Source organism: Helianthus annuus, chromosome 16 (genome assembly GCF_002127325.2).
Source record: "Helianthus annuus cultivar XRQ/B chromosome 16, HanXRQr2.0-SUNRISE, whole genome shotgun sequence".
Classification (NCBI taxonomy): domain Eukaryota; kingdom Viridiplantae; phylum Streptophyta; class Magnoliopsida; order Asterales; family Asteraceae; genus Helianthus; species Helianthus annuus.
In genome coordinates, this window is record NC_035448.2 from 130,671,632 (window position 1) to 130,685,310 (window position 13,679).

The following is a 13,679-nucleotide window of genomic DNA, read 5'->3' on the forward strand; positions in this document are numbered from 1 at the left end:
GACTTTGACTTTGACTTTGACATTCGAAAACACAAGGTGTTACAACCAGCTTCCAACTACCAGCTTCCAGCCACCAGCTAGTTTTGCCAAACATACATACGGCTTGTGATCGAAACCAAACAGGTTATGCATCCCCACTATTTTCTTAGTTGTCATAACTAGTTATGCTGTCTACTTTTGATAGGATGTTAAAGTCATGTAACGAAAGAAAAATATTTAAATAACTCTTTGGATCACACTAAAGCCCTAATGAGGATCATTCTATTATTATTTTTTTTAAAGGATAACTTCATTAAAAACGAACACGGAACTTATCTCCAAGACGGAGATAAGCCGCTAAAACACAATTACATTACATCAAAACAAAAATTACACCAACCCTTCCAATCTACCGAACCCTCTTTATACATGCTCCTATACCAAAGGTAACCCAAAGACTTCACTTCTGAAATAATTTTAAACATGTTCACCTCCATACTAGAGAACACCTTCTCGTTTCTCGCTTTCCATATACGCCAACATGTCAAAACATATATGCCATACACAATATCCTTCCTTTTTTTCCGAAATCCTCGAATGATTTACCACCTGCATCAAATCAACAAACGAAAACGCATATATACCCGGCAGTTTGCACCAATTACTTATGCCATTCCACACCCCATCCGCCAAAATACAAGCCGTGAAAACATGATCCGTAGTTTCTTCAGTTTCGCCACAAAAAACGCGCATACTATCCCCATGCAAGATATTCCTCCTTTGAAGAGCACTTTTAGTCGGGATCCTATCTATTATTATATGTTTAACTAGGAATTGGACCCGACGCGCGTTGCGGCGGCGTCGAAAGTTAAATTAACTCGAATTTATACCGTATATTTGATCCAACTTGAAAAATATTACGTCACCGTTGAATGAAATACTATTATATTTGAGTCGACTCACTTTCGTACACAAAATAAGGATAAAAACATATTATTTTTTACTATACTCGTTTCAGGAAAAGTTTATGTCAAACGTTAGTCGTTTCCATTGAAACGCGAATTTAAACCGATAGGTACGCTAAAACTGCCATACGTCGCGTGCTACGGCTGCAACACCTTAGTTGTTTATAGTTGGTAGTACGTTATGTAGTGTGTTAATCATAGAAAAACACGTGTTTCGGCGTATCCGATCTATCTCAGTGTAACATATATAAGTATTGCGGTTACAATGTACGATGATGACATGAACGTGTAATGCCCGCACGTGAAATAACGCGTTTTTACATTGTTACACACTGTATGTTTGTGATATTAACGTCATTTGACATAGATAAAAAAGGAATAATGGAATTTAATAATCCCAACTTTCACCAGTTGGCCGGCAACGGACCCAACTTCAAAAATAGCCACTGGCGGTCCCATGGCATTATAGCCTAGTGGTATCTTGATGGTGGGATAAGGCTTATGACCATTAGGTCATGGGTTCGATTCCCACAAAGGAGGTTTTTTCCCAAATTTATTAGGTTTCCTCCTGAATTGGTGTATAGGCATTATTGCCTAGTCGAGATGGATATGATCGGGTGGTTCTGCTGGTGGCACGATGATACTCCAGTGGTCCGTCAGTGATCCAAATTTGCCGTTCAAAAAAAAAAGATAAGTAAACAAATATTAAATTTTATGTAAATAATGAATTTTAGTAGAGTAATAATGATCACATAAAATTTAAACTCCAATTAAGATAAAAGAAATTTAAACAGCATTTGAAAAGGGAAAAAAAAACTAAGTGGGAGAAAGAAAATCTTAGCTCCATTTAATGAGAAGAGGAGGAGTCGAACTCATGACCCCTTGTTCAAGTTGAGACACAACCACCCGATCAAAGTACCACTTGTTTTGCCTTAGCTCAAATAGTGTATGTATATAAAAGTAAAGGCGGTGGCTGTGATGTGACAGACACCGACTTTTTGTTTTAAGATACTATGCAATGTGTTAGGAAATTTGTTTCACATTTTTCTAAACTTAATGCATTAAACAGTAACTAGATATGCGACAGGTAAGGGACATAATGCTTATATATTTTGCATATGATTTGGATCAATGAGTCTCATATAAAACAGAAAACATATGTCTTATTGATATCACACAATAAATTGTAATATCAGAGAGATAGGACTTTTGGAACAATAGGTCATGTGTTCGATTTTCACAGAGGGTTTTTACCCATATTTATTGGGTTTCTCCTGAATTGGTGTATAGGCATTATGCCTAGTGAAGATAGATATGATCGGGTGGTTCCGCTAGTGGTACGATGATACTCCAGTGGTCCGTCTGTGATCCAAATTTGCCGTTAAAAAAATAATAATAATTCATTTATGTCTCATTAATTTTGTTAATTAATTCTAATTGAAGTGGTGGTTGTAAATATTACATATTAACTAGATTAAAGATAAATCAAATATGATATTATTAATTACTAATCAATTTTGTTAATTAACTAGATTAAAGACAAATTAAATATCACATATTGCCTAGTGTTAATTGTTAACTAATTGTAAATATCGCATATTAACTAATATTAAAGACAAATTAAATATGATATTAATAATTAATCAATTTGTATAATTTTCCATTGACACAAAATACACCGTTTTAGCTAATTTTATTTTTAAACCTTTAAACTTTAATTAATTATGAATCAAGAACGACGATAATTAAATAAAAAATAACACTAAAGCTATTGAAAAGTGTAGAAAATATTATATAAAAATATGTATAATATAATAGAGCATATCAGTATATCACAGTGTGTAAAACTAGTTCTCTCTGTATTCAACATGATATATATATATATATATATATATATATATATATATATATATATATATATATATATATATATATATATATATATATATATATATATATATATATATATATACATATATAGGACAAAGATCCGTTAGGAACCACCCTTTATTGCGAGAACCGCGAGAACCAGTGTGAACACAAACAGTAATAGCTAAAAAAATCTAAAAAACACCCAAAAAATTTTTTTTTATTTTTTTACTATTTTTTATATAAAAATCGCTACTTTTAGTATCCAAAAAAAAAAAAAAATTTTTTTTTTTTAAAAAAATTTTTTTTTTTTTAAAAAAAAAAAAATTTTTTTTTTTTTGGCTACAAAAAGTAGCGATTTGAACATAAAAAATAGTAAAAAAATAAAAAAAAAATTTTAGATTTTTTTTTGATTTTTTTTTGATTTTTTTTTGATTTTTTTAGATTTTTTAGGTTTTTTGGGGGTTTAGTTTTTAGCATTTTAGCTTGGGGGGGGGGGGGTGGGGGGGGGTTTAGGTTTTTGGGTGGTGGGGGAGGGGGGTTTAGGTTTTTGGGGGGGGGGGGTGGGGGGGGGTTAGGTTTTTTGAGGGTTTTAGTTTTTAGCATTTAGCTTGGGGGGGGGGGGGTTAGGTTTTTTTTGGGGGGGGGTTAGGTTTTTTTTTGGGGGGGGGGTGGGGGGTTTAGGTTTTTGGGGGATGGGGGGGTGGGGGTTAGGTTTTTTTTAGGTTTTTTGAGGGTTTTAGTTTTTAGCATTTAGCTTGGGGGGGGGGGGTTAGGTTTTTGGGGGGGGGGGGGGGGGTTAGGTCTTTTTTTTTTGGGGGGGGGGGGTGGGGGGTTTAGGTTTTTGGGGGGTGGGGGTTAGGTTTTTTTTAGGGTTTTTTTAGGTTTTTTAGCTATTTTAGCTTGTGTTCACATTGGTTCTCGCGGTTCTCGCAATAAAGGTGGTTCTCGCATGAACCTTACCCTATATATATATATATATATATATATATATATATATATATATATATATATATATATATATATATATATATATATATATATATATATATATATATATATAGAGGAAGGTTAACGTACATCACGTATGACAGGTAATTACGCACGTTCATTTTAAAATCATGCACGTTATAACTCAAAAATCCAAAATCACGCATGTTGAAACACAATAATCACCCATATTGAAAACATTAATCACGCATGTTATATAACAAATCAAGTACGTTGTTGTACGTGAAGTACGTTAAGCCGTAATGTACGATATACTTTATATATATATATATATATATATATATATATATATATGATAGAATTGTATAATAAGTTACATAAATACGAAAGTAAATAATACAAAATAAAAAAATATATAAAATATGTTAGCAAATGAAGGAAACAAAATTTAAAAGTGTACCTGGTAAGTGGTAGACTTATTTTTATGCAGATACTAAAACAATTGTATTTCGCTTACACTAACTGCATTAGAACACAGTCGAACAATTTTAGATGAGACCAATTTACACATAAAAAAGGTACTTAAAATATAAAAAAAAACTACTTTAAGCATAATATAATTATTGTTGTAATGGAAAAGTGTAAAATACAATACGGCTTAACGTACATCACGTACGACAACGTGCGTGATTATGTGTATACGTGCGTGATTAATGTTTTCACACCATGCGTGATTTGGGTTTTTTAGTTTATAACGTGCGTGATTTTCAAATGAATGTGCGTAATTATCTTTCGTACGTGATGTACGTTAAGCTACGTTAATTCGCCTCTTATTGTAATAGTTATAATTTAGTTATTTGTGTAATAATACTTTAGTTGACTAGTGAACTAATTTATCTAAGTACGTCAGGTCAAATAATTATAATTCATGTCATGGGTTGGTGTTTAGAGTGGGCTTAAAGGCCGAAGTGGGCTAGTGGGCGGGTAGCTGATATGTAGACGGAGTCATGGATCAATATAAAAGGAAAAGAGACTTCTTCACACACACATTTTCATCTCTTATGATTTAAGATTTCATCGTAGTAGTTGATCAGATACCATTTCAATGGCGGAAGCAGCTGTGGAATTCCTGCTGAATAATCTCAAACAACTTCTGGCTTACAACGCCGATTTGATTTCAAGCATCAAAGCCCATGTCGAGTCTATGTACAGCGATCTGGGTCTACTGAATACTTTTGTCAAGGGAACGAGCGAGAGAAGGAGCAACGACTCCGTGGTCGAAGAACTCGTCAGACAAATCAGAATCGAAGTCTATAAAGCCGAAGACATTATTGACAAGTACGTCTCCGAAGCATACACCCAAAAAACACGAGTCGGTGCTGCAGAAGTCATCAACGTCCCAGATTACCTCGTTAAACTTAGACACGTCGGAAGGAAAATTCAAGATATAAGGAAGCACATGAAGGAGATCTACGACAACAAACCGTTTGCAAACGACTTTTTCAGTAGGACAGAAGAAACAATTCCTAGGTCTCTTCCATGTGTGGACGAGGAGAACGTTTTCGGCTTTGAGAAAGAAGCTAAAAAGGTTGTTGGGTGTCTCAAAGCAGAGACAAAGGAGCTTGAGGTGATTTCCGTCATGGGTATGGGCGGCGTGGGTAAAACCACTCTTGCTAAGAAAGTCTACAATGACGAGGACATTCAATGCAACTTTCCTGTTCGTTCCTGGGTTTATGTTTCACAAGTTTTTAATCTAAAAGAGGTGTTTCTTAGTATTTTGTACGATGTTACTCAAGTAAGCAGAGACGCATCACAATGGAGTGTCGACACCTTAGCCAAGGAGCTTAATAGACAACTGAATGATGAAACGTATCTAATTGTATTAGATGATATTTGGACCAAACATGCATGGGATGAATTGAAAATGGCATTTCCCAGCAATGAAAACGGGAGTCGGATCTTGATAACGAGTCGGAACAAAGATGTTGCAATACACGCAAACACAAGTCTCGGAGATCCGTATCAACTTCGATTTCTTACGGATGCAGAAAGTTGGGAGCTTTTAAAGAAGAAAGTTTTCCCCAAAGGAACCCGTTGCTCCAGAGAATTAGAGAATTTAGGGAAGCAAATTGCAAGAAAATGTTATGGGTTACCTCTTGCGATTGTGGTCATTGCGGGAATTCTAAAAAAGATGGATAAGGCGCCTAGTTCATGGGAGAAAGTTGAGAAAAATGTGACTACTATCGAACCCAAGCAATGTATGGAGGTATTAGAATTAAGTTATAAGCACTTACCTTATCATCTGAAAGCTTGTTTTCTACACTTTGGTGTTTTCCCAGAAGATTTTGAGATACCAGTGAGGAAATTAATTCATATGTGGGTAGCTGAGGGGTTTATTCAGCCAACTAGAAACACAAGCCTAGAAGAAATAGCTGAAGAGAACTTGCTAGATCTTGTGGATCGGAACTTGGTTTTGATTGAACAGAGAAGGGCTAATGGTGGGATAAAAACATGTCGAATTCATGGTATGTTGCATGATATGTGTGTTAAAAAAGCCGAGGAAGAAAACTTTTTTAAAGAAATCAAAAGTTTGGAACAATGTATTTATAAAGCCGTTGATCTAAACGTCTTTCGTCGTGTTTCGGTTTATTCTCTTGCCTCGGATTGTATTTCGTCAAAGCATGATTATTCACATGTTCGGTCTTTCTTGTGCTATGGTCGGGAAAAAACCGTCTTGAATCCTTCCCAAATAAAATGCTTCTCGGAATCGTTCAATTTGCTTAGAGTTTTGGATGCTGCCCCTATTACTTTCGCTATGTTCCCAAGCGCAAAACTCATCCATTTGAGGTACATTGCTTTGTCTGGCACATTTAATGTTCTTCCCGAAGCCGTCTCGAACCTATGGAACCTACAAACCCTTATAGTCAACACAACAAATTGTCGTAATATTGAGGTGAAAACGGATATATGGAAGTTGTTACAGTTGAGACATGTTTACACAAGTGCAGCTAGTGTTTTCCCGACCTCATCTTCAAGCTCACGAAAGGGTGGTAAAGACCCTTTGGTTAACCAAAACCTGATAACCATGTCTAAAGTTTCACCGGACAGTTGTACCGATGAGATTCTAGTCCGGACACCAAATCTGCAAAAACTCGGTGTTTGTGGGAAATTGGCATTGCTTATGGAAATGAAAAACGGCAAATGCAAGTTTGATAATATTACAGGATTACGCCGTCTAGATAAGCTGAAATTGGTGAACTACACGTACCCGATTTCACCATTCAATGTAAATGCAAAGTTGCATGCTCTTCCCAATAGTTTGAAGTTCCCACCAATGCTAAAGAAACTTACCTTAAGTGACACGGTGCTCAAATGGGAACAAATTTCTGTTCTTGGGAAACTTCACGGGCTTGAGGTTCTTAAACTCGGATAATGCATTTATTGGTGAAAGATGGGTGACACCCGATGATGGTTTTCTTCATCTCAGGGTACTTCAAATTGGGAAGACGAATTTAGTGCATTGGGAGGCTGCGGGCCATCAATTTCCACTGCTTCAACGGGTTAGTCTAAAGCACTATGAGCAACTTATCGCCATTCCTTCAGGTCTAGGGGACATCTTGACTCTTGAGGTCATGGAGTTGTTTTGGACTCCTTTAGCCGTTGCCTCCGCTCGTTTGATTCAAAGGAACTTTAAGCCTCGAGTCTCCCCTGATTTGTAGCGATTAATATTGATATGCTTTATGTTGGGTTAATCGGGTTTGTTTGCGGGTTGCACTTCACGGGTCAGCGGGTTGTAAGTTGGTATTTCTGATTGGATACATGGAATAAACATAGCTTCAGTCTCCACGTCTACGTCATGGCTCGAAACTTAAAGTTATTTATGATTTTATATTTATGTTTTAGTTATTGGTTTAATTAGCCAGACTTGGTATTTGAGTTTCACCGATTTACATGAAAGTATACATTGGTTTTGTTATGCACGTTGGGTAAGAGTATTGAATCCATGTTTATATTAGTATTTTATTATTTTATTATTCCACCATCTGATGTGTATGGCTATATATAGCTCTATTTATTTAATAAATTATTAAGCTATGGTTCAAATTAAAACAATTTTTATCGCGAAAACTCGAAAACTAACTAAAAAAGTTAAAAAAACACACAAAAATTTTTTTTTATTAAAATCGCTAGTTTTGTTACATAATTTTTTTTTTAAAAAAATTGTAGTGCACATGTGTAATAATTCACATGACACATGTGCACTACAATTTTTTATATAATTTAAATAGCGAAAATTGATATGCAAAAAAATATTGGTATGTTTTTTAGGTTTTTTTAGTTAGTTTTCGAGTTTTCACGGTAACTTTTGGTTTTCATTTGAACCTTTCCCTCTTTATATATATATATATATATATATATATATATATATATATATATATATATATATATATATGGAGCCGCTAGAATGAAAACCACCTCGAGTTGTAAGAACCGCGAGAACTACACCCCACGGAGCGCCGTTCGCCATGATTTTTTTTACAAGTAGATGTGTATATTATAAACACAGCCGTAAAAAATCATGGCGAACGGCGCTCCGTGGGGTGTAGTTTTTTACACCACAAGTTTGGTGAAAAAAAAAAGAAAAAAGAAAAAAAATTAAAAACACCAAACTTGTGGTGTAAAAAACTACACCCCACGGAGCGCCGTTCGCCATGATTTTTTACGGCTGTGTTTATAATACACACATCTACTTGTAAAAAAAAATCATGGCGAACGGCGCTCCGTGGGGTGTAGTTCTTGCGGTTCTTACAACTCGGGGTGGTTTTCATTCTAGCAGCCCCCTATATATATATATATATATATATATATATATATATATATATATATATATATATATATATATATATATATATAGGGCCAGGATCATTTCAGAACCATAAATATTTTCAGAACTCGCAGAACTCCTAATAAACAATCTTTTTATTTATATATTTTTATGTTTAGGATAATTTTATCATTGATTATGTGTATTTTTACAATTACATACATGTTAAGAGTAATTTTATCATTTTTTATATGTAATTTTATAATTACACATATGTAAACTAGTTTTTTTACATATATGTAATTAGTTATGACACATATATATAATTTTGGCAATTAAACATATGTAAACTACTTTTAACATGTATGTAATCAAAGAAATACATATAATAGATGATAAAAATATCCTAATTACAAAAACTTATATATAAAATGATTGTTTATTAGGAGTTCTGAAAGTTCTGTAGTTATTTAGAGTTCTGAAATGAACTCAACCCTATATATATATATATATATATATATATATATATATATAGAGGGGAAGGTTCATTTGAGAAGAAAATTTTATTGAGAAGAAAAAGAATAAAAGGGTACAATTATAAAACATTAAATATTTTTTTTGTCATCTCATTTATTATTATTATGTTTGACTAATTAATTAGTCATTAAGACTATAATCCTTCACACTAAACATTTTTGCCTACACACATCAAAAGTTATCCTACACATTTCGAAATTTATCCTACACATATTGAAATTTATCCTACACAACTCGTAATTTATCCTATACGCCTCGTATTTATCCTACACTATAAATGAATTTTTATTTTTATTTTTTTGTGAAAAATATATATCTTAAACATAAGTTACAAATTTAATATAATTAGTTATTAAAGATGAAACTACCAATTAATGATGTATGTAAGTTTACTAATATACCCTTATAGTTACATTAAGTACAAATATTAAATAAAGTCTAATGAAGCTTTTCTATTGGTTGAAATTTCTTCTTTTTCTTCTTACAAAGAATTTCTTCTCATTTGAACTCTCCACTATATATATATATATATATATATATATATATATATATATATATATATATATATATATATATATATATATATATATATATATATAGGGGCTGGTTAACGTACAAATGCGCTTATCGTACATTACGTACGCTATAATCTCAGCCGTCAGATCATCTCCCCGAATTGAAAATCGCATGTTGTTTTTTTGTAACAATTTCGCATGTTGGTTTTTTAACATGCGATTTCATCAAAATTACCACATGCGAAATTGTTACAAAAAACCAACATGCTATTTCATCAAAATTATCACATGCGAAATTGAATTACCACATGCGAAATTGTTACAAAAAAAACCTGCTATTTCATCAAAATTATCACATGCGAAATTGAATTACCACATGCGAAATTGTTACAAAAAAACAACTTGCTATTTCATCAAAATTATCACATGTGAAATTGAATTACCACATGCGAAATTTTTACAAAAAAACAACCTGCTATTTCATCAAAAATATCACATGCGAAATTATTACCAAAAAAAAAAAAAACAACATGTGATTTTCATTGCAGGAAGATGATCTGACGGCTGAGATTGTAGCGTACGTAATGTACAATAAGGGAATTTGTACAGTACCCTTTACCTATATATATATATATATATATATATATATATATATATATATATATATATATATATATTGGATGGGGTTCATGAGTGAACAATGATTTATTTGTGAACAAAATGAACTTATCATGACCATTGATTTTGTAGATCTAGATTTTTTCTTTAATGGCAAAATTGTAATTATCTTTTGTAACTTACAAGTATTTTAATAGACACAAGGGTATAATTGTATATTTCTATCTACATTTAATTAATTAATTTTTTCTCTCTCCTGATTTCTCTTTCCAATTAAAAGAATATTTAATTACATTCACTATATTTTTTTTTCTCACACATATTACCTAACTTAATATTTCATGATTTTAAAAAAATACAAACATTATCAAATAATGTTCCAGCTAGAACACAATTAAAAATATTTAATTACATTCTCTATACATATATGTATTAGATCAATGTTTGATGAAAAGATGTATAGTGGAAACAATATGTAGTAATACACAAGTGTATAAGTCTGATATATATCGACATGTATACACTATGTACTTGAATAATACACAGGTGTATACGTCTGGTATATACCGACCCGTATACACATATGTACTTGAATAATACACAAGTGTATAAATCTGGTTTATACTAACCCATGAAAACAAGATGTAATAATACACAAGTGTATAAGTCTTGTATATACTGACCTGTATACACATATGTTAAAAATCATAATTTAATTAGGTTTAATATTTAATTTTAAAAGGAACATAACAGTTTATTTAAAAAAAGCATTAGCCCTTTAATCTCTTATAACTAAAATAATAGAGAAATAATAAAAAATGAGAGAGAGAGAGAGAGAGAGAGAGTTAAGAGAGGAGGAAATTAAGGGATTTTAATTAAGAGTACTTGGCTAATGTCAATCTTACCCTTTTAATCTAAAAAATGATTAAGGGCCAAGATTAGTTCACTCAGTTCACTCTCTAGAAGTTGTTCACTCATGATCCTGATCCTATATATATATATATATATATATATATATATATAGGGTAAGGTTCATGCGAGAACCACTTTTATTGCGAGAACCGCGAGAACCAATGTGAACACAATCTAAAATAGCTAAAAAAACCTAAAAAAACCCTAAAAAAAACCTAACCCCCACCCCCCGAAAACCTAAACCCCCCCCCCCCAAAAAAAAACCTAACCCACCCCCCCCCCCACAAAAAAAAAACCTAACACCCCCCCCCAAGCTAAATGCTAAAAACTAAAACCCTCAAAAAACCTAAAAAAAACCTAACCCCCCCCCCACCCCCCAAAAACCTAAACCCCCCCCCCCCACCCCCAAGCTAAAATGCTAAAAACTAAACCCCCAAAAAACCTAAAAAATCTAAAAAAAAAAATCTAAAATTTTTTTTTTATTTTTTTACTATTTTTTATGTTCAAATCGCTACTTTTAGTAGGCAAAAAAAAATTTAAAAAAATTTTTTTTTTTTGGATACTAAAAGTAGCGATTTTTATATAAAAATAGTAAAAAAATAAAAAAAAATTTTTGGGTGTTTTTTAGATTTTTTTAGGTATTACTGTTTGTGTTCACACTGGTTCTCGCGGTTCTCGCAATAAAGGGTGGTTCCTAACGGATCTTTGTCCTATATATATACCGCTAATATAAAAACCACCTACAGTTGTAAGAACCGCGAGAACCACTCTCCACCAATCAGATAATGACAACCAAAAGGATAACATAGTCATTTAATCAAAACCATCAAATCATCTCTCTATTCTCATTAAAGTCTCTTTTTAAAAGTCTTTTCAATTTCTCTCTCTTAACATTTCTCTCTCCTCTTTTTGTTACTTTATAAAAAAGTTTTTGTAAAAAAAAAAGTTTGTAAAAAACTTTTTGTTAAAAAAAATTTAAAACCGTAAAAAAAATTTGTAAAAAATGTAAAAAGTTTAAAAACGTGCGTGTAAAAAAAGATTTTTGTTAAAAAGGTTAAAACCGTAAAAAAGTCTTCGTATAAATTTTTATCTTTTGTAAAAAAAAGTTTTTGTGATAAAAAAATTTGTAAAAACTTTTTTGGTAAAAAAGTTTTTGTAAAAAAAAAGTTTAAAACCGTAAAAAACGTTTTCGTAAAAAAAACGTAAAAAAGTTTAAAAAATGTGTGTGTAAAAACAAAGGTTAAAACCGTAAAAAAAATTTCGTATAATTTTTTGTTCTTTGTTAAAAAGTTTTTGTAAAAAAGTTTTTTTGTTAAAAAGAAAGTTTAAAACCGAAAAAAGTTTTCGTAAAAAAGTTTAAAACCGTAAAAAAAATTTTAAACGTGTGTGTCAAAAAAGGCGCGTAAATACGGGACGAAAAAAAACGGGGCGTAAAAAACGGCATGTAAAAAATGCACGTAAAAACGGGATGTAAAAAACGGCGTGTAAAAACGAGGCATAAAAAATGGCTCGTAAAAAAACGGGTCATAAAACGACGCGTAAATACGGCGGGGGCATAAAAAACGTCATAAAAAACGGGGCGTAAAAAACGGCTCGTAAAAACATTTTTTATAAAAAAATCTGACAAAAATTGTTTTTTGTAAAAAAAAATCAGCGTATAGCAACGGGGCATAAAAAATGTAACGACGGGTAAATAAGAGGCGGGAATACGGGGCGTAAAAACGGCGCAAAAAAAAACAGGAGGTGAAAAACGGCGCGGTAACAAAACGGCACGTAAAACCGGGCATAAAAACGGCGTCTAACAAACCGGTCACAAAAACGACGCGTAAAAACAGGGCGTAAAAACTGGCGCATAAAAGCGGGGCGTAAAAAATGGCGCGTAAAAGCGGGGCGTAAAAAATGGCGTCTAAAAGCGGGACGTAAAAAATGGCGCGTAAAAGCGGGGCGTAAAAACGGTGCTTTAAAAAAACGACGCGTAAAACCTGGCGAAAAAAAAAACGGCGTGTGAAAAAGCCGGGCTTAAAAACAGCGTGCAAAAAATTGTTTTTGTTTAAAAATCTGGATCTAATATGGTTTTTAATAAAAATTGTGTTTTAAAAAAACAAATGATTTAATAATATAAAAAAAGTAATAAAAAAACAATAAAGACAAAAAGACAAAAAAGAGTAAATTTACTAAACTACCCTTTTGCATTAAAATATAAAAGACATAATTAGAAAAATGTATTTAATATTAATTTTAGTTACTTTTAATCTCATCCATTGATCTTGAAGATCTAATGGTTGAAAAGTGGTTCTCTCGGTTCTTACAACTGGGGGTGGTTTTCATTTTAGCGCTCCTATATATAAATATATATATATATATATATATATATATATATATATATATATATATATATATATATATATATATATTTATATATAGGAGCGCTAAAATGAAAACCACCCCCAGTTGTAAGAACCGAGAGAACCACTTTCTAGCTACTAGATCAACAAGATGAATGGATGA

The 13,679-nt window shown here is 32.3% G+C and overlaps 1 protein-coding gene across 1 annotated transcript; it reads left to right on the forward strand.

Moving 5' to 3' along the window:
- The first annotated feature begins 4,869 nt into the window (after nucleotides 1–4,869).
- Nucleotides 4,870–7,197, forward strand: LOC110919583 (putative late blight resistance protein homolog R1B-17). Its single transcript, XM_022163856.1, has one exon. It carries the CDS (start codon nucleotides 4,870–4,872, stop codon nucleotides 7,195–7,197), a length of 2,328 nt encoding a protein of 775 aa, XP_022019548.1.
- Nucleotides 7,198–13,679: the final 6,482 nt, after the last annotated feature.